A 27,164-nucleotide genomic window follows, 5' to 3' on the forward strand; every position below is an offset into this window, starting at 1 on the left:
TATGTGAGGGTTGTTTTTAATGTTAACATCAGCCTATCATCAGAGGTATGTGAGGGTTGTTTTTAATGTTAACATTTTACCTAACATTGTATTATGTATATGACTGTAATATTGTATGCCACAAAAATGTGGTAACGATTCATTCATTAGGCGAGGCTACCATGAAGCAATCACACTGCTGCTTCTTCATTATCAATACATGAATCATTGTACCTATAAATATGAATTTCTTTTTCACATCTTTTCATTTCTGACGTCTAATGTTAGTAATACATATACCTACAGTGTTTTGTATCAGATAAGATGTAAGTACTGATAGATGATTCATCTTGTAAACAGCATAAATCTATGGTGTCAATAAATACAATACAGTACTGTAAATGTTTTCTTTATGATTTTCTTAACATTTCCTTTCTCTAGCTTACTTATCATAAGAATACAGTATATAATACATATAACATACAAAATTCATATTAATCAACTGTTTATGTTATCAGTATGGCTTCCAGTCAACAGTAGGCTTCTTAAGTTTTGGGGGAATCAAAAGTTATACACGGGTTCTCGACTATGGAGTGTCGGTCCCCCTAACCCCTGCATCGTTCAAGAGTCAACTGTAGTTACTTTGACACTGTATTACTTTGACACTGACTGACTTGCATCTACCCTTGGCTATGCTAAATTAAGTGTAAAAAAAAAAATCACAAAATTAATGTTTTTAAAAATAATTATGAATTTTTTGTTTTTTCCTTTAAATAGGCCCACTGAAGTAAGAGATCAATATTTAAAAAGCTGTCATGCCTTAAACAAAACTGTATTACTCAAAAAGCAATTGATAATTCTCTGAGTTTCCACCAAGGGAAACTGGTGTTTGAATACTGAGAATAAATGCCATCACTTATTCCCTCTTTCTAAAATCCACATAAATCAGCAGCAGAGAAAAGTGTAATCTTACTCAGATACAGTAGATAGACACAACCCAAAACTAACACCCTCTTTGCGTGTGTATGTGTGTGTGTGTGTGTATGTGTAGGGTGGGTAGGTCATTAAGACTGTCAAGATTACTGACTCAGTTTCTGCCTGAGACTCCAAGAATCAGAGTAAAATAGACCTCCACTCTTCTAATAATGGTGCAATTTTAGAGTTACCTGGATACTATCTAGGGCCAAATGGTAAGAATAACTTACCTCCAATTTCACATCAAGGTCAAATAGGTCAAAAGAATAAACTTCAAGGTAACCACAGAAAAAGCAAAACAAAAACAGTTATTTAAAACTGAAAAAAAAAAGACTCATAGATACAGAGAAAATACTGATGGTTGCTAGATGGTAGTGGGGTTGGGAGATGGGAGAGAAGATGAAGGGATTAGAAAGTATAAATTAGTAGTCACAAAATAATCACGGGGATGTAAAATACAGTATGGGGAATATAATCAATAATGTTGTAAAGATTATGTAGGATATCAGATAGATACTGGACCTATGGGGGGAAATCACTTCATAGATTACATAAATGCCTAACCACTGCGCTATACTCCTGAAACTAATATAAAATAATGTTGAGCGTCAACTATAATTAAATATATGTATATGGTCACAGGATGTAAAGTACAGCATAGGAAATATAGTCAACGGTATTATAATGGCTATGTACGATGCCAGAGGGGTAGCAGACTTGGGGGTTATCACTTTGTGAGGGGTATAAATGTCCAATCACGATGTTGTTGTATATACCTGAAACTAATAAAAATAAAATAAATAAAAAAAGAATAGCAACAACAAAAACAAACAAAAAAACAACATAAGAAAGTTACATTATTCCCCCAAATCTGACAGAGTCCTATACATATTTAATATAAGCAGCCCTATACATGTTTAAGAAATTAAACTCATAATTTAAAACTTTACAATAAAGAAAACTCAAGGTCTAGATGGCTAAATTGGTGAACTCCACCAAATATTTCAAGATTAAGTCATACCAATTCTACACAAATCGTTCCCCAAAATAGGAAGGAGCAATAAATACCCAGTGCATTTTATGAAGCCAACATTCCAAAATCTGAAAATGACATTACAGAAGAAATTTAAAAACCTATGAACCAGTATCTTCCATGAACACAAATGCAAAAACCCTCAACGAAATGTTAGGAAATCACATCGAACAATATATAAAGGTTAATACATCACGACCAAGTGAGGTTAATGCCAAAAAATGCAAGGCTGGTTCAATACTAGGAAATCAATGAAATTCACCACAGCAACCGACTAAAGAAAAACCATGTAGCATCTCAATACAGGAAGGCATCTGAAAAACTTCACCACCAATTCATAATAAAAACTCTTAAGTAAACCAGAATAGAAAACTTACGTACCTTAATAATGTATACAAAAACACTTGCAGCTAACATCATAATGATGGATAATTGAATACTACTTGGAGTATAAGGCAAGTATGTCTGCTCTCACTGTTCAAATTGAATATCCTACTGGATGTCTTAGCCAGTGGAAGGGGGTTGGGGGAGGAGAGAAAAGGCAAGGAGGGAAAAGGCAAAAATTAAAAAAACAAAAACTGCCTGTTTACAGACATGATTACCTATGTATAAAATCCAAAAAAATCTACAAAAAGTTACTGGAACCAATATGTGAGTTGGGCAAACTCTCAGGATATAGGATATAAAGTTGATTTAAGAAAAACTCAATTATATTTTATACAAAAGCAATGAACAATGGGAAATTTAAAAATTTAAACAGTATTATTTACAATAGGATTATAAAACATGAAATACGTAGGTACAAATGTAACAACACATGTGCAGGATCTATCTGCTGAAAACTACAAAACAATGATGAAAGAAATAAATGAAGAGCTATTCTATCCATGTTCACAGACTGGAAGACTCAATATGGCTTATATTCCAATTCTCCCAAAACTCCTAATCAAAATCCTAGCAAGATTTAACTAGAAATTGACAAGCTGATACAAATATTCACTTTAAAAATCAAAGACCAGAGTTGCCAAAACAATTTTGAAAATGAAAAACAACCTTGGAGAACTCACACTGTTTTCAAGACTTACCATCTTTACTACAGTAATCAAGACAACATGTTATTGACAAAACAATAGACACAAAGATCAAAAGAATTGACCACAGTGACCAGAAATAGACCCACACATAGCATATAGTCAGTTTGTTTTCAATAAAGACACACAGACAATTCAACGGAGGACAGTTGGTGCTGGAACAATTGGACATTGATATGCCGAAAGAAGAACCTTAGTCATACCACATACAAAACTTAACTCAAAATGTGTCAGAGAATTAAATGTAAAACCCAAAACTTCTGGAAAAAAAACACAGGAGAAAATCTTTGTGGCCTTTGATTAGGCAAAGATTTCTAAGATTTAACACTGAAAGCCAAAAGCATAATCCCTAACAAAATGTCTGCTTTTTGAAAGATGTGAAGAGTAAAAAGACAAGCCACAGACTAGGAGAAAAGATTTATCAAACACGTATCTGATAAAGGATTTGTATCCGACTAAATCAGAACTTTCAAAACTCAACAATAATGAAAAAATATATAAAACTTGGCAAAAGATTTAACAGATATTTCAACAAAGAAGATATACAAATAGGATTAAACACAGACGCTCATCATCAGACATTAGAGAAACACAAAGTAAAACCACAATGAGATAACACTATATACATCTAAGAACAGCTTAAGGGAAGCTGATAATATCAAATACCAGGGAGAATGCAAAGCACCTGGCACTACCTTACATTGCTAGTGGGAATGAAAAATGGTATAGCCATTTTGAGAAATTTTCAGTTTCTTATAAGTTAATTATAGTTACCACAGAACCCAGCAATCTGACTCCTGCATATTTACTTACCGAAGAGTAATGAAAGAGAAAGAAAATTTATGTTCACACAAAAATCTAAATAGAAATGTTTATAGTACCTTTATTTGTAATCATCAGAACTGGAAAGAACTCAAGGTCTTTGAACTGATTAATGGATAAAATGCCATACATCCATACAATGGAATACCAATGAGCCACGACAACAAAAAACGAAGTACTGATAAACAACATGGATGAATCTGCAATGTATTGTGCTGAGCCAAAGAAGCCAATCTCAAAAAGCTACACACAGTGGGATTCCATGTATATGACATTCTGGAAAAGGCAAAACTATAGGAACAGAAAACAAACCAGCAACTGCCAGGAGCTGAGGGTGGGGCAAGAAGGTAAATAAAGGAGCACACCCCTTGCTCCAAAGCAGGGGTGGCCAAACTTTTTTCAACATTTTTTACCAAGGGACATATGCGGTAAAACAAACAGCCGGGCCACTCACTTGAGGTGAAGTACGTATTGCCTCACCTGGTTTATTTAAGTAAACTAAACGTATTTTTGGAATTTGCTGCCGGCCAATTAAAAATGGATTGGGGAGGAGGATGGACTGCGAGCCGCAGTTGGACCCGCAGGCTGCAGTTTGGACACCCCTGCTCTAAAGCCTTACGATGGGTACTCAAAATGTGGTCCATAGACCAACAGCCTCAGCAAAATCTCAGGCTCTACCCTAAAACTACTAAACCAGAATCTGCATTGTTAACAAGAGAATAAAACCAAAGTACTATCATTCCTTACAGATGTGTCATTGTAACATCAGAAAATACACAGTAAATACATAGTAATAGTATACACAACTCTAGAAAACACTACACAGTGATTTCTAGGACAAATCTATAAAGCATTTGGCAAATTACTCCGAGGTCAATTTGGAAAAACCATCAATTAAATCTCAATTACACTGTGACTCTATTTGCTGAACCCAAAATTATAGCTGACACAGTCCAACACCAAGATAAAATACTTCAAATCATTCTCCCAGAAAATGTGGTAAGCATTTGTGCCATTCACTAAACATAATAAAAATTATAAAGATGCTCCAAGGTTTTTAAGAATATTTCCCAAATTATTTCATTCAAACCCTTCATTTCATCAAAAGACAAACTAGGATCTAAAATTTCCCAAACCTTTATGTGCATGTTATAGTCATTAATCTCAGCTTCCTAGAATGACTTGAAAATGGCCGTTCTACAAGTCTTGGCCACAGACTGTTTAACTGTTGCTATGTTTCCCCTTGGGGATGAGGGAAAAGCACAGAGCATACCACATATATTTAACAACAACTTAAAATTACAAATGCTGCCAAATACAATCATTACTCTATGACCAAGGTATTTATATTTGTATCACTACAAATCGCCCTCACATCCAAGGTCATTAAACAGCATGATTGGTAATACACAGGTTAGCACTTAGGACTCTCCCCCATTCTATGAGATCTGACCAACTCTACAACACTTTTGAAAGCAAATGCTGAAAATATTAACTATACTTTTCTACTACTACTACCTACCTTATTTTTTTAAAAAAAGTATTAATTCCAGGGCTGATATGTTTATTTTTGAGTGCTTTGAGGTTACTAAACTAAACTCATTTAAAATGCATCCTGGATCTATATTAAACATGAGCTCATACTGATGTCTCCAATTCTGATCCACTACCACATAGATCATTCTAGCCTCAAACGACAAGAAGTTGCTTATATATAACTTCCTATCCCAACAATGGGAAACCTGGTTCCCCACATCTACCACCTATTTTACTTAACTACTTAACTCGAGCATACAATCAGAATTGTACCTGGGAAGCAACATTGTCAAACTAGAGTACACTGCTTATGTGCAGTTCCTTGCCCTTTAGTCTGACGGGTCCCACCAAAGTTACTTAGGTCAGGATTTTCCCCTCCCCACTGTCTCCAGTGAGATTTTTTTCATACATTTCTAATAGAATTAGATTTTTCTGTCTCAGTCTGAGTTCCATCTTAGGGTCCTCTATCCTCCTAAATGATTTTCTTTAATTTCATACATTAAGGTTCACTTTCTGCTGTAAAGTTATATCGGTTCTGACAAATGCACAGTGTGATTTTTTTTTTATGCTTCTCATCCGCCTTATATAAAACATATTACAAATAATTTTACCACTCTTGCAGGCAAAGATACACATTTCCAAAGTTTCCTTCAATTCTACTGAACAGAGTGCACAGTCTACATATTTGTAGGCTTATCTCCATGTACAGACCATTTTTTCACTATCTCTGAGGAGACTCACTTCAGAAAACTTTGCTTTTGGATTACTAACAGTTATCTGCTCATGATTAGGCTTCAAAGGAAAAATGTTGGACTTATGTAAGAAAACAGATTTCATACCTTATTTTACAAAGTTCTGAGAGTTTCACTTACACTTCAACAATTAATAAATTAATGGAAGCTTTAAAGACAGTTATGAATTGACTTTACTGCTTCTACTTACACTTCGGTCTTCCTATATATAAACTGAGCTGATGTGGCTTCACTTAGCTCAACCTCACTGTAAGGATTTTTATAATAAACAAAATCGGTCTAGTCTAAACAGCACTTGTTTGCTGTAGTTTACTTTAATAAATAACAGTGTTATTAGATCTAATACCAATGGTTCAGAGAATCACACTAAGACTGGGGATATAAATAAGGTATAGAAGCATACAGATCCTATTCTCTGGATGCCAGCCCCAATCCAAATTAAAACGTCTGAATATGCCGGGAACTCATCTATCAAAACTAAGATTCCAGACTATATGTCTATGCAAGATCCTTCTGGTTAATAAACATATTATTCCTTATGCATTCTTCATGTATTCAGATTTCCAATGCAAAAAAGCAAAGCTCTGACTTCCAGTCCAGCATGTAAGAAGCTTAGAAGTTATCACTCGATCCTAATAAGCAAAAACCCGAACAAACTAAAAAGTCAACAGTTCTTGGATCCATCAGAAAATTAAGGTCACAGTGCAAATTGCTGCCCCCAAAATTGGGGAGACACAAAGGCAGACAGAGAATCACAACTTACCAGAGTAGAAACCTATAAGCAGAAACCTCTCTAGGAAGCAGTACCACAGTAGGAAAACCCAATCTGTAACTGACAAGTTGCTGAAGGCTTGGTGTGGACAAATCTGAAAGCCAAAAACTCCAGAGGAAACCAGTCACGAGGGGGCCCTCAGATTTTTGTGTTTTTTTTTGAGTTTTACCTCCAGGAACTCGACTAGGTACTCATAGTGAAAATCTAAGGAAAATCTCCTCCTGCTTCCAGTAGAGAGAGAAAAAAGGAATCATTCTGAAATACATCAGAGCATTCTATTCTTAACAAGGCCTGCCCTCAAAAGAAACTATTTTACCAGAACCTAACCTATTGTGGTTTTATCAGATCCTAACTGACCCCGGGGAAGGGAAACACCCAACTCCAGTCCCCTCTAGCCATCCTGTCCCACCTAAGGGAGTGAAAAACGAAAAAGAGAAGCATTTGTGAAGCTCGCAGCCCAGGAGCTAAGTGACTGAGACCCAACCACAGAACTATATAGCACATTTCCCCTCTCCCATCACCTCAACACATTATGAAATGCCTATTTACTACAGTTCCTTTCAATATATCATGTCCAGTTTTCAACAAAAAAATTACAAAGCACAATAAAGGAAAAAAAGTTTGAAGAGATAGAGCAAGCATCAGAACCAGACTTCGATGCCGTTTTTCTCCCAAAATAAGACCTAGCCAGATAATCAGCTCTAAGGCGTCTTTTGGAGCAAAAATTAATATAGAACCAGGCATTATATTATATTACATTATATTATATTATATTACATTAGATCCGGTCTTATATTAAAATAAATCCGGGTCTTATATTAATTTTTGCTCCAAAAAATGCATTAGAGCTGATTGCCCGGCCTAGGTCTTATTTTCAGGGAAACACAGTACGGCAAGGATGTTAGAATTATGAGATTACAAATTTAAAACAACCATGATTGTTTATGTTGAGGACTCTAATGGAAAAGATAGGAAACATGCAAAAACAGATGGGTAATATAAACAGAGATAGAAATTCTAAGAAAGAATCAAAAAGAAAGGCTGAAGATCAAAAACACTTAACAGAAATGAGTATCTTTAAAAGCTCATTAGTAGACCGGACAGAGCTGAGAAAACAATCTCTTGAGCTTACGGATATGTACACAGAAATTTCCAAACTGAAAAGCAAGGAAAAAAAGACTGGGCAAAAAAAAATGGAACAGAATATCCAAAACCTGTGGGACTTTTTCAAAGGTGTAACATATATGTAATGGGAATACCAGAAGGAAAAGAGAGAGCAATAGTCAAAGCAATAATGACTTAGAATTTCTGCCAAAATAATGTCAAATTCCAATCCATAGATGCAAAGAAGCTCAGAAAACAGTAAAAAGTATTTTTTAAAAACCCCACACCAAAGCATATAACATTCAAACTCCAGAAAACCAAAAACAAAGAGAAAAATCTTGACAAAAACTCCACAAGGGGGGGAAAAACACCTTATGTTTCAAGGAGCAAAGATAAGAATTACATCTGACTTCTCAGAAACAAAGTAAGCAAGAAGAGATTAGAGTGAAATATTTAAAGTGTTCAGAGGGAAAAAACCCTACCAATCTCAAAAACTGTACCCTGCAAAATTATCCTTCAAAAGTGAAAGAGAAATAAAGACTCTCAAATAAAAATTGAGGAAAATTTATTACCTATAAAAAAATTACCTATAAAACCTCACTTGCAAGAAAAGAAGGTCTTCAGAGCAAAGGAAAATGACATAGGTAAGAAACTCAGATCTACATTAAAGAAAGGAAGAGCATTAGAGAAGGAATAAGTGACTATAAAATAAAAACTTTTATTTTTCTTATTCTTAGTTGCTTCAAAACAACAGCAACAATATAACTGATGCTTACAGCTTATGTATTGAAACAAATGACAGCAATGACAAAAAGGATAGAAGAGAGGAATTAATATTTTGTCTCATTCAGTTTTGCTATGAACCTAAAACTGCTCTAAAAATAAAGTCTATTTAAAAAAAAAAAAAAAAGCCCTTTTTGCTTCAGTTGGCTGTTCTATAAAGGCTGGCACTCACTTTTAGTGGTCAGTAAGATTAATACCAAATCCTCATTTGGCACATCTCCCCAAAGGCAGCTAAATCATGTATCCAGAAAAAGTAATGAGAAACAGGGCCTGAAAGAGATAAGTGATATTCCTAAAATGTCACAAGTGGGTGTCTCCAGTCAACGCAATAATCTGACAGCAGAATGAGGGTCTTCTCCCCAGCTGTCACAATATATTTTCCCCTTCAGGCTCAGAATCTGCTTTATGAGACTCTGTCCTTCTCCGGGCAACGCAGAAAAATGGCAACGGGTCCTAGAGAGACAGGAAAGAAGCATTCACGACACTGAGGGATGCAGCACTGAAGCTGATCCACAAAGAGTGGAGACGACTGAGCCCTGCGCAGTGGGCTGCACAGGGCAGCGCCGCTGGAGAAGCAGGGCAGCTGAGCTCACTGGGTATTCCGTTTTGCAAACCCAAACTCACCCTTCAACATGAGGGGAGGAGAGAAACCCTGGAGAGAGGAAAAAAAACATTCACTGGAATTTGTCCTCAGAAATCAGACAAAGTAGCCTCTGTATCCAAAGGAGATCTTGGGTGATGATTATCTGAGGACTTTATTTGGGCAGATGAAGGGACAAAGCTGAGTTACAATGTTTTAACATTGTCATACGAATACCAATTTATATCCCTTAGTATAAGTGCAGTATTAGTATAAGCACTTAATATAAGTGCTCTGTCCTCAAATATGTGTCATCCAGACATGGCACAAATATACAGAATCTCTACAAATGGGACAGAATCTACTACTCTAGGTACCAAAAGAAATTAAAGGTTCATTCCATGTATCAAACAGAGATTATGTAAACTAGAAAAATTCCAAGTAAAGTTTACAAAAGAGCTTTAAAAAAAGCAAACTTTTTTAACTTTCCAATTTTTCACATCAAATCTATTATATGTAATTTTTTATTGGATCCTTTAAGGGTATTTTTTTGTTTGTAGTTTTTCAAAATTATTCTGTAACTTCAAAAGTTCCAGAAATTTTACACAGCTAGAGCAGAGTTGCCAACAGAAAGTGTGACGGGGTCAAAGAATGTCAAATAAATCACTACGAGTTACAATGACATTGAAGAGGTACAGGAAGGTCATTGACAGCACTAAACTATGCAAGATATACAGACTCTGGCTGTAACTGTTAAGCTGCAAAAGAGAATGAATATGAAATCAGGTTAATAAGGTAAAGGGCACCTGCTAAAAGTTTGAATAACATAAAGGTGTCACCTTTAATAAGCAGCAATATTTACGGGCTACTTTTACGACAGAGTTAATCTTTAGAAGGGTGTGGGCACCAGCCAATAAGAGAAAGGTGAAAACTTTTTATTTAAAGATCAACTAGTAGAATACAAAACATAAGACTGCTAACAAAATAGAGACTTCAGGACGCAGGAAAAAAGGAAAATCCCTGAGGTGGGGGGAAAGCATTCTCTAGATTCTCTTCTAGGATATGACATACATATTTTCTATCATGAAAATGACACAGGCTTAAAAACCTCCCCCTTAACCCAGCTACCTAAAAATTAGTCTATGAGGTAAACTCCTTAACTACCTCATTTTATTTTGGACTCTTTCCAAAATTAAAAATAATTGGGGCACACATATTAAGGAGTAGGTTTGATTTGGCTTAGTTGTTTTGTTTTTGTTTGGGCAGCTAACCTAGCTTAGAAATCTATGGTTACCTAAAAGTACTTAATAATGCTGCTGAATTCATTATCTGTGTAATAGGTTCTGCAAAGGTTTTTCTATTGGCATCATATTTAAAAGCCAATTTTAGTGTCCTTTAGGATACTAAATGCAAGTGTTTGATAACTCCCATGGCTTCTCAAAAGCCAGGCTACAGATTCATACAGGAGAAATTGCTCTTCAGAAATAGTTATTACTAACTCTCCAATTATGTAGTCTATTTGGCCTCTAATTTACTTTGGTTTCAATGGTTCTATTTTGACTTTGAATTGAGAGAAGATAAACATATTTACTTGATACTGAAAAATTAAATACATGTGGTTACAACTCCACTTTGCAATAGTGCGCACATCTGCTATTCATCAAAAGTCATGTAAACCACTACCAGGTTGTTATATTCTGTTCACTAGTTTTTATACAAATATAATTTTATTGCTGTATCTGCCCTCATATCCACTTGAAATGCTTTTTGGAAAATAACTTTTTAAATGAAGTGAAGAGTAGAAGATAGGCCTCATTTTAATTAGGAAGTAAAGTAAGTAAAAAGAACATTAAGTTTTTAAGATGTCAGAATTATTTATGACAGTAAATATATCTCAGCTGATAATCAGATTAGATACCAGCCATTTTATGCAAATTTATTACAACCCAAAGCATGCAATTTCTACAATTGGGTAAGGATAAAATAGTAAATTTTCCAAAATATTCACAAGCCCCTAATCTAATATGTATACTCAATATGAATCCAATTTCCCCTAACAACAACAAAAAAATTCAAAAATGTTCAGTTTCAATAAATCTAAACTGAAGGGATAAATTTTCACCCTTTACAAGACGTAATTATATACAAAGACAGCTAATTAGGACAATATTTAGAATTGAGTCATAAAAACTAAGAAAACCAGATCTATACCAGATCATATATCCCTTCATGATCCTTGAAGTTATTTATATAATCCTAACAATAATTTAAACAATTCACTAATACACACATTAGTAAGTATGAATAATGCACAACTATCATGCATATATATCCCCAATAAGAAAAGGTATTATGTAAAAACATAAAAGTTAGACATTCTATTTATGGTAATTTGGTAACAGACAACCAGAAAATCCTCCTTATACAAAACACCTAGAACCACTGGTTAGTCTTTTTACTTGACTTATATCTTGCTATGATCTGAATGTGTCTCCTCAAAATTCCTACATTGAAATCCTAAATCTCAAAGGTGACAGAGACGCTCAGTGGAGAGCAGAGTCCTCAGGAACAGAGTTAGTTCCTTATAAAAGAGGCTCCAGAGAGACCCCTAGGCTCTGCCACCCTGTGAGGACACACAAGAAGGCGCCAGCTTGGGACCAGAAGAGGTCCTCACCAGAGGGGACTACCCTGGCTCCTAAGCTTAGACTCCCAGCCTCCAGAACTGTGAGCAACACACTTCTGTTGCTATAAGCTACTCGGGCTGTGGTATTTTGTTATAGCAGCCCAAATGGACTAAGACATACATTTACACAAAATAAAAATACATAAGCACTCCTTTAAATGTAGAGTTAAGGTATGGTAAAACTAGGGGAATTCTCTAGAGAGACAAAAATGAAGTAAAAAGTAGTACATGCTACAGCAACCCTGTAGGATTTTCTCATCTCAGAAATGGAGGCACTTCTGTTTCAGTGACAAAGCAGGGAAGAGACAAGGCCTTGACACATGAGAAGCACAGTGTTTTCACTAAAATTCTACACAAAGCACAGACCTTCAGGGAACATGTAGAAAAATCTGCCACTCACGGAGGGAAGCAAAGTAGCTTTTCTGTCTCGGTCTGGACTAAACAGGTGGGAAAAATTAGCACAGAATTTGTAACCAGGCGACGGCCCTCACATAGGTTTAGAGTTTGAATTTATTCTATCAACATATATAGGAATTCCTAACTCCAAAAATTAAACATATAAAAAGATCTCTGCTTGAACAGGGTGATAACATAGGCATACACATTTGTCAAAACTGCACACTTAAGGTCTGCACATTTTACTGTGTATCAGCTGTACTTCAACTTAAAAATAAAAAATAAAATTGTCCCTGGACGACTTCTAGCATGCACGGCAAAAGCAAACCAAAACCTCTCTAGAGGAGGAATATGCCCCCCATAAAGCCACTCGGGATTCTCCCAGACAATCCCTCTGAAGATCAGCTCACAACCCAAAACTAGAAAACACCTAAGGAAATAGTTCGCCTTAAGCAAGAATCAGCAACTAAAACAAAGAACAGAAGTGGATTTCTAAGAACTTCAGACAACTGAACAACCTGACGGAGACTGTAAATATTTAAACTGATTAAACACATAAACGATGTAATAAAACAAATGTGACACGACATCAGAAGCCAGTAACAGACATCCTTAATGAAACACAAGAAATGATCCTCAGTGGATGCTAAATCAACAGAGTGGAACTAAGTGTTTCCACGGTACAAAAGGATGACCCAACAAATTACTTGAAGGACATAAAAGGAAAAGCTCAATTTTTATAATAAATATATTCACTTTCACCATCTGAACCTAATGAACAATCTTAGCATCACTATAAGAAGACAAGACATGTGCTTTTGGATGTGAAGACTATCAAGTACTCAGGACTACCTATGAAGCATTCAAGCCGAAATGCTGAATTTATGGATAGAAACATCTTCTATAAATTTCACTTTATAGAAAACATAAAGAGATCTAAATAAATGAAAAATCTCTTAGAAAATTCAAAATCTGAAACATTCTACAGGATAACTATAGAATCTTTTCAATAAGCCAACAGGGTGAGAGAGAAAGGGGGGCGCTGGTCTAGAGACACTTAAGAGACATAACCAAAGGCAACTTGTAAACCTGGTTTTGGATCCCGATTCAAACACACCAACTATAAAAGGACATTTCTGAGATTATTGTAGCTATCGAAATATGGACAGAGTGTTTATTAAAGAATTATTCATTTGAGTGTGTGGAAGACAATGGTACTGTGGCTGGGAAAGAAAAGATCTATGTTTCAGAAACGCAAAATGAAGTATTCACAAATGAGATGTCACTAAATGGCTGGCTTGCTTTTGAAAACCTCAGCTACTAAAAGAGCCTAAATGTCTAAACGGAGGAGAGTGGCTGAAAACACTATGATACGTCCACACAATGGAACACTATGCAGCCACAAAAAAAAGAATGAGAAAGATCTCTGAAATTATATGAATTGATATTCAGGTTGTATTGTTAATTAAAATTAAAGTGCAAAAGAGCATTTTTACTATGTTACTCTTTCGTGTAAGAAAGAAAGGGAATATAGGAAAATATCCATGTGTCAGCTCACTTGTGCAAAAGGAATTCAAAAAACTAAAACCAAAAATTAATGAGATTAAAATATCTATGGAGGATAAGTGGGAACAGGCTGGACAGAAAGGAGGAATGGAACCCGGGTAGAAGGGATGGAAAGGAAGAACAGTACTATAAGTATAACTTTTTGTGTTTTCTAGCTCTGTGAAACATGGCAATTGTTTCACATAACACCAAAATAAATCAATAATTAAAATCAACCAGAATACAACGAGGGGGGTGGTGTTCAAAGAAGATTACAATAACTAATAAATGTATTACAAAAGAAGAGCCGCACTGCAATGCGTGGGAAGGAAATTACCTAATTTGGAAAACGGGATTTTGACTCTAACGGCAGTACTTTCATCATACTGAATTCTAAATAGTGAATTTGTTTCTCACAAGAACATAGGTTAGCAATTCTGAAACCCTTGTACATAAGGATTGAGCAAATAATAAAAAATACTGCGGATGAAAACCAGGTTTCTCACTATCATAGAAAGGAGTAACAAAAAAGGAAAGGGAGAATACTATAATGTAATTTAGCGGTAGTGGACTGGAAATGGAAATACCAACATAAACTCTTTTTTAATATGTAGATACAGAAACACATATAACTAGGTATGTGTATATATATTTCCTAACTGTCCGCTGAGAGGGCTTGAAAGCAAAGAAAACCCAATAGCAATGAACACACCTAGCTTCCAGATCTTAGTTTCTAAATACCATTTTCCATAAAAAGGACACAGAGCCCCTTAAACAAATGGTTCATTCTAAGGATAAGGCAAAGGACAAGATTAAGTCTGGAACATCTTGTGCTGCCAGACAGTTAAAAAAACAAAGTGCTTAGAAAATGATGAGGGACTCTCAAAAGGACACAGAAACAAATTTGAAGGAGCTCCCAATGGCCAAATATGGGACGATATGAGCAAGAAATGATGACAGTAATGGATTATAACAATAAAATAAATGTCCATGAGTCCATACTAATAGAAATAATTGAATAAATAAGTGGGAGAGACAGGACAGCTCTTCCTTACGGTAGAATTCTAACCAATAATGCATGTAAAAGGTACAATGGAACTAGAAAAATCCCTATTTGACAAACACCACAGTAGCAACTGTTGCAGGCAAAACCCATCAAAGAATGCTAAAATTAGTGGATAAAAGCATGATGAGAAACAGGATTATTGCATAGCTTCAAATACTTATTACAAAGAAAAAAACAGTAAATGCAGTTAAAAAAACGACAACTGGCAGACAGCACCATAAGCAAGTGATCCAATGCCACAGCGCCAGGGTCTGCACTTTGTACCTGCTGATGCCTGAAGCACAAAACCTAAACTCTGTGGGATGCCAGCCAAAAATGTACAACCTGAATCTAATCACAAGGAAACGTCAGACAAATCTAAATTGAGGGACACCTTACAAAATGACTGGCCAGTAATTTTCAAAAGATCATGGCTATGAAGACATAGGGTAGGAAAGCTGCAAAATAGCAAACATTAAGGGCTGCTTAAGGGCTGCTTTTAAGCACCCAGAAAAAAGGAAAAAAACAACCTTATAAAGCAACAATAATTAGAAAATAGCAGACTTATAAAAGCAACGATTTAATAATGCCCTGGAAGGACTGAGTAAAATTGTCACTTAGAATCAATTATTTCAAGAAAAAGGGCAAAATATATTTTAAAAGACCAAGAGTTTACCATTAACAGACTTATACTGAAAGAAATATTTTTTAACTATTTATTTATATTTTTTCAGTTACAGTTGACATTCACTATTATTTTATATTAATTTCAGGTGTACAGTATAGTGGTTAAAACATTTATATAATTTATGCAGTGATTCCCTTCGATTAGTCTAGTACCGTGTTTCCCCGAAAATAAGACCTACCCCAAAAATAAGCCTCAGTTAAGATCATCAGCCAGATGGACGCATTTAGTACGTTATGACGATGTTCCACAAGATGACATGACTGTATCTGAATAAATGTAGATTGTTGTACATGTGAAAATAAGACGTCCCCTGAAAATACTCCCTACTGTGTCTTTTGAAGCAAAAACAAATGTAAGACCCGGTCTTATTTTCAGGGAAATATGGTGTAAGACCTACGGGGAAACACGGTGCTCACCTGGCACCATACACAGCTGTTGCATTATTATTAATTATATTCTCTCTGCTTTACCCTACAACCCCGTGAATATTCTGTAACTACCAATCTGCATTAATCCCTTCACCTTTTTTAACCCAGCTCCCCAACTCCCCTCCCCTCTGGCAACCATCAGTTTCTTTTACGTTATCTATGAGTCTGTTTCTATTTTGTCTGTTCATTTATTTTTTTCTTTAGATTCCATGTAAAAGTGAGATCACATGGTATTTATCTTTCTCAGCCTGACTTATTTCACTTAGCATAATGTTCTCTAGGTCCATCCATGTTGTCACAAATGGTAAGATTTCATTCTTTTTTTACGGCCGAGCAATATTCCATTGTATATACAAGTATGTACCCATTCTCTATCCTATCATCAACGGACATGCACTTGGGTTGCTCCCATATCTTGGCTATTGTAAACATCACTGCAATGAACATAGGGGCATATCTATTCAAATTAGTTTTGGGATTTCTTCGGATATATACCCAAAAGTGGAATTGCTGAGTCATAAGGTAGTTCTTTTTTAATTTTTTAAGTAACCTCCAAACCATTTTCCATAGTGGTTGCACCAATTTGTAATCCCACCCAGACTTTTGCTGAAAGAAATACTAAAGCAGAAGGAAGCTGAACCCAAATAGAGTAAGTCGAATGCAAAAAGCAATGATAAAATAAGAAATTTGTACAGTGAAGAAATCTAAAAATATGGAATTATTAAATAAATACATAAAATAAGGCTACCATATTGCATTTCTAAAATAAATTAATTTGGGGGAAAAAGGAACAAACAAACACACAAACCATGGCTTCAGCAAGATACTTTTCATGAAGAACAAAGCACCACACATGGAACCGAAAAATTTCACCTAAGGATCTGGCTTTATCTTATCTTGGCCAAAGACCCTGGTTTCTCCAGCCAAAAAGTGAAGGCATTTAGTGAGAAGATCCTTAACATTCCCAACCAGTTCTAGGATTTGATGGGTATAAAATAGGGTTCCCCAATTAACAGGACATCTTTCAAAACTAAATAGATGTGACATAAAACAAGCTCCAGTGATTATACTTTTATAAAATATGATCTTCATAACTTCTGTTGAAAAAACTAAAAATATTAATTCTCTTTTAAACAAATGATTGTAATCAAAGCCATACTAATTTAGAATTCACAAGCATCCAAGCTAAAATTTACATTTGCTTCGAAAACGTTTTCTCCCCTAACTAGGAAACAGGATTATAAAAGACAAAATGAAGTCCACTTGTTCAAAAAATATTTAATGAACATCTACTATGTGGCAGGATCTATTTTAGTCATCTGGGATATACCAGTGTATACTTTTAAACATATATAATATGTATTTGTCGTATCTTGAGTATAATTGATAGGACAATTATAAACCATTCTTTTTCCATTGAGTCAGGTCTGCAAGGATTTTTATACAACTTTTATTGTTATTAGCGTTATTCTTAACAATGATGAAAATGTAGTTTTAAAATATACAGCTGATCCTTGAACAACATGGGTCTGAACTGAGCAGGTCCACTTATACATGGATTTTATTCAATAAAATACTGTAAATGTATTTTGTCTTTCTTATTTTCTTAATAATATTTTCTTTTCTGTATTTACTTTAAGAATACCATACACAATACATATAACATAAAATATGTGTTGATTGTTTATGTTATTAGTAAAGCTTCCAATAAACAGGCATTAGTAGTTAGGCTTTTGGGGAGTCAAAAGTTACATGTGCGTATCTGACTTCATGGAGCGGGGAGGTTAGCCCCTAAACCCTGCATTGTTCAAGGGTCAACTGTATATTATTCAAAGCTGCTCAGCAGGAATTCACTTCAGACTGATTCACTACAGTTTAACTTTTTAAAAATATCCAAAATGATCTGAAATATGAACAGATCCTTTAAAAACAAAAACCCTTCGGACTGCTTTACCTGAAACAGAAGGCCCTCAACATCACTGAGATTAGTGTAGTCGCTGTGGGACAGACTAAGGAACTCGAGCATCAGGAGCAGCCGTACAGTCAGAAATAAAGTAAGGATACTGCTTTCTGTAACTGCGGTTGTTCATTTCTGGAATGCTTTCTACACACATGTTTTCCTGTTCTTTCCTTATTCTGAATTGTACACTGCCAGTCATTCAAAAGAAAAAAATCTCAGACTAATAGAGGACAAATTCAGGGAGGGAAATAAAAATCATCCCCTCAGTCTAGGCTAAATGGTCTGATTACACAAAGAACTCCATACATCTGAAAGCACACAGATGTCTGCACTAGTTCCCAGGGCTCAAACAATGCCAGTCATTCAATAGCTTTCCTTTTACATAAGCTGATGTGAGAGCTCAGTCAGCTCTTCTGAACCTCATAACCCAGGATCCTGGAACTCTAATAAAGCCTACATTTTTCCTCAGCACTGTTTTCATGTACTTTCTCTGAAAAGCAAACTTCATTTTTCCCAAAATATAAATCTGAAAATCATGTCTTCTGTTTGATTATGTGATATACTCAATCTAATATTACTTTTCCATCAAAACCACAAACAATCCTTAACACAAATCTAAGATCAACACTGAAAGACTATTTGATAGAATATATTTTTAAATACGAGTTTAAAATATAATTTTAAATACACTCCATTATGCTAATTACCAAATGTATATATACCATTTGTCTGCATTGTTTGTTTCCAGTTGCATAATTTAAAAAATAGCCTAAGACACAAAATAACTTCCAAAAAATTAGACAAGAAATTTTAAGAGAAGAACTGTTGGGGGGAATGTGAATTCACACACACACACAGACACAAAAAAACACCAACCACAGACATGAAAAGTATAGTTATTCTCCACTGAACGTCCCTCAGAGCTTCAATAAAACTACTTTCTACCTTCAAAGCACATTATTGATTCTTACAGTAATATCCTTTATTACCTAACTCTCTGATGAATTCTCGCCTGCAATATTGGGAAGTATCATGGATAAATTAAAGCCAAAGAAACTGTAATGTGCTTTTAAATTATATCATAAACTTACTTCCTAAGACGCTTATCAGAACTGCCACCTAGAAGTAAAGCTCATTAGTTTTAGGAGACAAAATGATAACGATTCATTGACTCATTAAATTATTAGATCCTGAATAGTCAAGAGTGGCCTATAAATTCGGGTCCCTTGAATATGTACTATCACATTATCATTATCCCATACAGAAATTCTCAAATACTGCTCCAGAACTGAGGCAATCGAGCTATTTTATCCCCTAACTTCCTTAAGAGCTCTTATGGCCCTTCTAATTCTTTTAACACTCCCCCTCTACACATACATACTACATAATGCAAATAAACATATTTTGAAGAAGAAGTTCTCCTTCCCAAGATTTCTATCCTTATATAGACAGTAAATGGTTAAAGATATTCCCCCTCTCCTTCCAACAAAGAGTAAAAAAAGCAGAGCTCTGAACATACTAACCATTTAATAGATATTTGGGTGAATTTCAGTTATAAGATTGAATTTGTCAAAAGAAAAAAGAGCTATCTTTTCAGCAAAATATTACTCCCCAAAACCTTATGTGTTCTACAAAGCAGTAACAGAAAGATTTCAACACTACCTGAGACTTACAAACTTTGTTAGCAAAACAGATTACATTTCTCAAAAACATGTTGCAACTTCTCAACAACCAAATTCATCAATCAGTACAATTTACTGCACATCCGACATCTGGGACACTCAACCCTTTTCCTTACCACAAGAGCCACTACAATATTTTTTGATGCATTATTAAGAGACCATCTGACGTTAGCAGTATCTTAATACCCCTCTAAAAAATATATGTAATTTTTATGTTATATAAAGTATATATGTTTGTGTTTTCTAGATTTTCTCATCCTAAAATTTCACTATACTATTGTCCATGTTATCTTTTATAAGCAAACAAATCTTTTCATTTTCCTACAACATGGCATCTTCTTCGACCTTTGTCATCAAATAAGGCCTGACATCAAGATAAAGGAGCACATATAAACCTTTCTTTCATTGTCCCCAACTTTTACTTCACTACATAATACCAATCCACTCCCTTTTATAAATGAATTTTAAAGCATTTCATCATACTTAAAAGTCAAAGAAAAGAGCATTAAAATACTTACTTGTAGGTTATTTTTAGATTTTAATCAATTATTAGTAATTCATTTCAAGTTCATGTTTAGCTAGTTATCTGTATCTAGCCATAACAGACTCTGGCATGACAATGCATTCAATAGAGAAATATCAAGGAATGGTAGATGGCCGGATTGAAGCACAATAACAGAAAAGCATGAGGACACAGTTCACATTTTCTAATGGGATTTACCCATAGCTTTAAGTTTCCCTTCTCATGTGAAAATAAACTTTTATAGCAAATATGTTTAGCTAATTAGAAATGATTATTGAACTTTATTTTTCATTCAACATTGACATTTATACTTCAGAGTTTAATAAGACATTACAAAATGATCGTGTATTTTTAAAATGTTATAAGATGCAGATTTCTTTAATCGTCGAGTTATCAAATGCTATTCTTGTTAAATCTTCATTCCTTCTTCTGTCTTCTAATAATCCTCTCATAATTACGAAAAATAAATGCAGAAGAAAAACCAAGAACCATAAATATGACTATACCATAAGTGATATTAGAAACACAAAACTATTTACAGAAACACCTCACTTTAACAACACAACATATATTCTCACATTTAAGCCAACTTGACAAAGAAGCCCAAACAATCTCAAATTTGGTTTTTGATCTTTCTTTTCTTTTCGGGATGGGAGGGGGGTGTCTACGCTAGTGGAAAGAAAGCAGGAGAAGGAGATGCAACATCCTTTGCACATTATACAAAACTTACCCGCTTGAAGGATCTAAGGCAATAGCTCTGGGTTGATCCAACTCTTGCCAAAATAAAACTTTTCGTAAAGATCCATCTAAATTAGAAACTTCAATCCGATTAGTTTCAGAATCTGTCCAATATAATTTTTCTCCAAGCCAATCACATGCCAGCCCATCAGGGGACAGTAATCCAGAAACGACAACATTCTGTACACTCTCAGTTTTGTTAAACTCTGTTCGTTTAATGGCCTCTTCGCTGACGTCACTCCAGTATATCAAGCCGCGCCCAAACACGAAGTCCACCGCAGCTGCGTCCTCCAAGCCTCCAACTACAACCGTAGCATTCTCTTTGCCGTTTGTAGCATCAACCAATCGTAAGTCCCGTCTGTTTGCATAAAGCAACAAAGGGGCCGCTAGAACAAAAAAAGAAAAATATGTAAGTAAATGGAAAGAAATGTACTGGTTCTTATAAAGTAAGTTTCGAATCAGCTTTAGTGAACAATTACTATTAAAAAAAAGGGTAAATAAATCTATGGAAGACTCTCTTAAAATCTTTTTACAAATGAAATACTACTTTTGCTGCATTTTACATGCAAAAAGTTGCAAGGGAGGGAATTAATTCTAGGATAGTCTTTTCTTGTTAAAATAATCTGTCAGATAAAATTGAAAAGCTTGGCCATACCAAGAATTGGCAAGGATATGGAGCCAGTGCAATGCTCATACTCTACTAGGGGAAATGTAAAATGGTGAAGACACTTGGGAAAAGTTTGGCAGTTTCTTAAAAGGTTAAACATACAACCTACAATGTGATCCCAGCCAGATAGTGTATGTCACTACCCAGACCGGTACACATAAATAAACGTTCTTAGCAGCTTGTTTGTAATAACCCAAAGTGGAATCAACCCAAGTGTCATCAACAAATGGATGAATAATTGCAATATATTCATACAATAAAAAGTAATGAACTATTTGTACATGTAATAAGAACGAATCTCAAAATAATTATGTACAGTGAAATATGTTAGACATAAAAAGAGTATTGCATGACTTCATTTATATAAAATTTTAGAAATCTATTGTGACAGAAAGCAGATCAGTGGTTGTCTGGAGGTACCACTGAGGAGAAGGTGAAAAAGAATGGAAAACAGGAATTATAAAGCGGCGTGAGTAAACTTTTGTGGGTGACGGCTATATTACATCAACTATGCTGATGGTTCCAGAGATGTACACATGTCAAAACTTAACTAAATTTTATACTTCACATATGTGCAATTTATTGTACAACAATTATACCTTAACGAAACTGTTAAATAGTCTGGCAGAGATAGTTCTTAACACAAGTATTTTGTCCTCTTTTATATTGTTAGAATGACCTGTAAGACCTAAGGCCAAAACTAAATATAAAGCCTATACTAAAGAATATTTACCTCTGAGAAAGCTAAAGTTATTAGGACTGAAGTAGTGTAAATTCTATGGTTTTGTTTTTTTTAAACTATCCGTTCCAAGTTTCAGTCATTTAATTTCCTGGTATCAACAGTAATTCAAGATCTAGAGCACCGCTGAGCAACAGAACTTTCGGTGATGACAGAAATGTTCTCTCCTCTTGTGCAATAAAGTAGTCACTGGCCACATGTGGCTATGGCGCACTTAAAACGTGGCTAATGTGACTAAGAAATTACACTTCTAATTCTATTTAATCTAGTTGATTTACATTTAAACAGACACGTGCTATAGCACACAGTGACGTAAAGAACACAAATGAAGCAGCAAAGAAAAGACCAGAGTGACGATGCAGTAATCTACATGATCTTCCCACAAACTTACTAAAGGTTTACAGATGTGTCATCCAAAGCCAAGATCAAGTACCATTTAAAAGTAACCACTTCCTCATTCTTAAGAAATTAATTTTAAAAAAATGAAGGGGGTCAAAAAAGTGATGTTTAAGCCAATTTATGGACCATGTCTGGCCAAATGGAGTTACGAAGCCCACTATTTTCATCTGTAAGTACAACAAACAAGAACTCCCTTTCTAGCTAAGCTTAAATCTAACTTTCTTAGCCAAAAAGAAATGAGCAGATAGCTTTTAAAAAAGTGACTGAAAGTGCTTTCTGCTCATTCTGTATACTTACTGCTGCTATTGACAGGTTACTACATTCCCCTCACAGATTCCCTTTTAACTCATTTCAGGCCTTCACACATCATCACCCTGATTTATCAGTTCCCATTAGTGTCCACTGCATTATGTTATACTGAGCCCTTCGTACTCTGCCAGGAAGAGGTCCCTATCAGGTAAGGGTAGAATGCTAAGTGCTGCACAGGGCTAAGAAATAGCCCCAGTACCCTTACAATTTAAACCCAAGAATAATAATAATCTAATATTTACTGGGCACCGTTATGGCACTATTCTTAGAAAACGATGTACCAACCCCGTATATGGCATTAGGTGGCAGCTACATGTCTTTTATGACCTTCAAGTCAAACAGTAAAATTCCTACTGAACATTTGGTCTACAAAATCCAAAGAACCCTCCCGGTCACTCAAGGCCTCCTTCATAGTACAAGGGGGAAAAGAGTTATGAGTGGGGGCAGAGGTTTTGGACAAGTTCATTTCTTTTCAGTTTGCTGTACTGGTTATAACCGAGGATTTTTAAAGGACTGTAGTAAACCTACATATTATTGAAAGGAAACCCCTGCGTTCGTCCTGTCTAACTACCCTTCTGATACCTGAATACTTGCTACAATATTGTCACCAGTATATTCAGCAATACATTAAATGGGTTATCGGAAAGGTATAATTTGATCTCTAATACCGTTTTAATCTACTAAAGAAATACACTGGATCCACACACATTTGCCTCTAGTTGTAACACATATGCACTCAGTATCTTCCGTTCCAAAGAAGTTACCTTCTGACTCCCTAATACCCAGATAAACCAAAATAGCCACCATCCTCTCTTTAGTGGAGCCTTCATGGGTGCACAGGAATCCTTATTTTCCTTTATTAACGTCCCAAACTTTCTCTAGTAGCCTTTCTAAACATTTTCTACATTCCTAAAGACAACTTTCATGCTTTGAATAGTTCGTTCTCAGATTATCTTATAAAATAATTTCAGTGACGCAGGAAGCAAGGTAAATGTCTCTCATCCTCAACATTTTAAACTTCTCAAAACTCTCTATATATCCCATCCAAATCCTCCTTTATCTTGTCCTCAGTATCAAGTGACAAGGTGCCCTTTCCTTCCTTCTTTCTAAAGCTAAAGCAATACTTTTGGTTCAGCCTCCCTACCTCCTCTCTGCAACTTTGCTCTATCAATTGTTCTCCATTTCTTATATCTTCAATGCTCCTGACAGGTGCCTGCTAACAAAAAACGTTGTTTTAATAACCCTAACCTTGCTATCACCAACTGAGTAATTATATTTCTCCTAACCACAAAATCTTATATATTGGCCTGCACGTCATACCTCCATCCATTAGCTATTAACTCCTTTAGTGTAACTTTCCACCCATCACTCAATTGAAACTGCTTTCTCCAAGTCTTCATAATCAAGTCCAAGGGCCTTTTCTCAGTCCTTATTTTTGACCTTTCTGCAGCATTCAATGCAGATATGTTGACCACATCCCTACCTATGGAGAATGTTCTCCTTATCCTATTATTCTTGTTTTACTGGTCATGCTTTTTCTGCCATTTAGTTTAAAATCTTCCTCCCACTTCTAAAATATAGGTATCGCCAAGATTCTCTGCTGTTAACCAAATAACAGAATACAGAAAATTATTCAAGTTCACCAGCTCAACAAGCAACTCTGTCCAACTAATTTTCAAATCAACTCCAACCTAACTTTCAGTTCTGCAACTATTCACTTCTTGTTGGCCATCTCTTCCTGCCATTAAACTAAATTCCCCCCCATCAAATCCTCAAGAGTCAATGGTACCACAATTTTCCTAAACCTACAGATCTGCCTTGCAGCAATCTGCCAATGATTGTCTTGCTGATTCTTCTTTAGCATGTCCTTAAATCTGCCTCTTCCTTTCGATTTTCAGAACCACTATTCTACTCTAGACCTTACAACTAAACTGTTCTAATAGCAAGTGATCTCAGCACTCTACCTTCCCTTTTCTAATACTTCTACTTCCAACTCAAAACACTTCGTGATTTCCTTCACTTAAAAGAAAAAGCCTCAATACCTCAGGCGCCCATCAGGTGACTTGTACCAATAACTACCTACGATAGGCTCTGGATCACACAAACTGGTTATGAAGATATCATACTCCATCACCACAGTGTATTCATTTTCCTGTCCACTCCATACATTTCTTTCATTATCCCAGCAAGCAAGTCCTTCAAGGCTGGATTCAAACCTTAGCTATTCCATAAATCTTTCCAATCGCTCAGTTTTCCTTCTTCAAGCCCTTACAGTCTTCACATTTTTCATTCGAACGTTTTTCAAAGTGTATTTCCTACTTCAACTAGGATCTCCGCCCCTTGGGAACAGGAGCCATAGCTTATAACTATTTTATCCCCAACCCCTAGCACAGTTCACTGCACATAATAGAAATATGGTCAACATATTAACTAATATTTAAATTTTCCAGAACCTGATCGAAAAATCTATTTGGCATAAAGCCACAAGGATTTTTACATTAAGCACTGGCCAAGTGCTCACCCACTATTTACTTACCCACTGAAATGGCTTGATCAAAGTTTAGTCAGGCTTCTCTCTTCTCCACAGACCCCTAAACTTGGGCTAGCTCTGAGCTTAAGCAAGCCAATGAGGAACTTTCAATCCTCTCTTAAATACTCATTCTGAGCATCAGCTGACTATAGAGAAAGACATCTCCTGTTAATCTGCCCTTGTCATGTCATCTGCTGACCCCCACCAGCTTGTCCCACTCTCCCACAATGAGTCTGTTGTCACTATTCACTCTTACTACAGGAGAAAAGCTTTTGTGTTTGATTTTGAGATACCTGCGTATCTTGTGGTCAGAGCATTCTCCCCGTTACAAGGGTCTTTCAGAATAAAGTCTCTCCCTGCCAGGATTTATTTTTATTTGGTATTTGCAGAGTCACCTGACTGAGATGTGGACTGGACTTCACCTGTGGAGACCCAGCTTCCCTAGCCTGATGATGACACTTTGTGAGTCATTTAAACTCCTCTCCTGTTCAGAGATTCCAGCATCTTTCTTTCAATTCAACTCTCGAAAGTGTGCTCCAGACATCTTGTCTGTTGCAACATGGCAAGGAGTTACTTTTATACTATTTTCAAGCAAAGAAATGTTTTTCTTTGGCTCTTTGAGTAGAGAATCACACCCTGACTCTTGAGTGGAAATATTCCCAGCTCTTCTGGGAGGTCTCTTTTATTTTTCCCTTGACTCCTCACAAGGGAATGTTCTTTCCCAGTTCTTTTACATTCTATGTCTGATTTAATTACCTAATCCCAAAGGTAATTCCCACTCTACTGGGTACCCTCCCTCTTCTCCTTTCACGGACTACAGGCTTCACTATCACAAAACTAATTCAGTTCAGTATCTTCAAAAATGGTGAAATTTTACTAGAGACAGTTTAGAACTCCACGGTCCTCCGTGGGAAACTTGGAAGCTCCCCACCCTGGCTCACCTAAAACCTCTACTTTCTCATCACCCTCTGCTCTTCCTTCCTCCTTTTTACTACCCTTGATCTTCCCTGCAGCTCCCCTGATTCCTTAATCCTCTCTTAACATCCCCGTCTCCTCCATCCCTCTATCCACTTCTGTCAGACCTTTCTCTTTCCAAACCCTTATGTCCCTATAGTCACTCAAACTTTAAGGATTTTCCCCACTAGGGACTCATGAGGGGCTCAGGGACCTGAGGTTAAAAATATGAATTGGAAACAGGCTGAATTTTTTTATCCACTTAAATGAGCTTTAGAGACACCCCGACAGCCCTTTGTCTCTCTTCGTTCCCTCATCCAAAATTTAGTCCACAATCTCCGTAAGTTTATACATCAAGGCAACGAAAAACTTAACGGTCTCCTCTGCAAACATTGTTGGGGGCACTTCAGCCCTCATACTGACTGAGCAGGAAACACAAGAATGGTAAAAA

General features: G+C 35.8%; 1 protein-coding gene across 2 annotated transcripts in view; it reads right to left on the minus strand.

Annotated features, from left to right (window-relative positions):
- LRP6 (LDL receptor related protein 6) overlaps nucleotides 1-27,164 on the minus strand; it is a 125,647-nt gene that overhangs the window by 86,151 nt on the left and 12,332 nt on the right. For both annotated transcript variants that reach the window (XM_081060889.1, XM_081060890.1), the window contains exon 2: nucleotides 21,108-21,501. In XM_081060889.1, the coding sequence (XP_080917015.1) occupies nucleotides 21,108-21,501 (394 nt within the window). The remainder of the gene's footprint in view (nucleotides 1-21,107; nucleotides 21,502-27,164) is intronic.

The sequence above is a fragment of the Rhinolophus hipposideros genome (assembly GCF_964194185.1).
Source record: "Rhinolophus hipposideros genome assembly, chromosome: 9".
NCBI lineage: Eukaryota > Metazoa > Chordata > Mammalia > Chiroptera > Rhinolophidae > Rhinolophus > Rhinolophus hipposideros.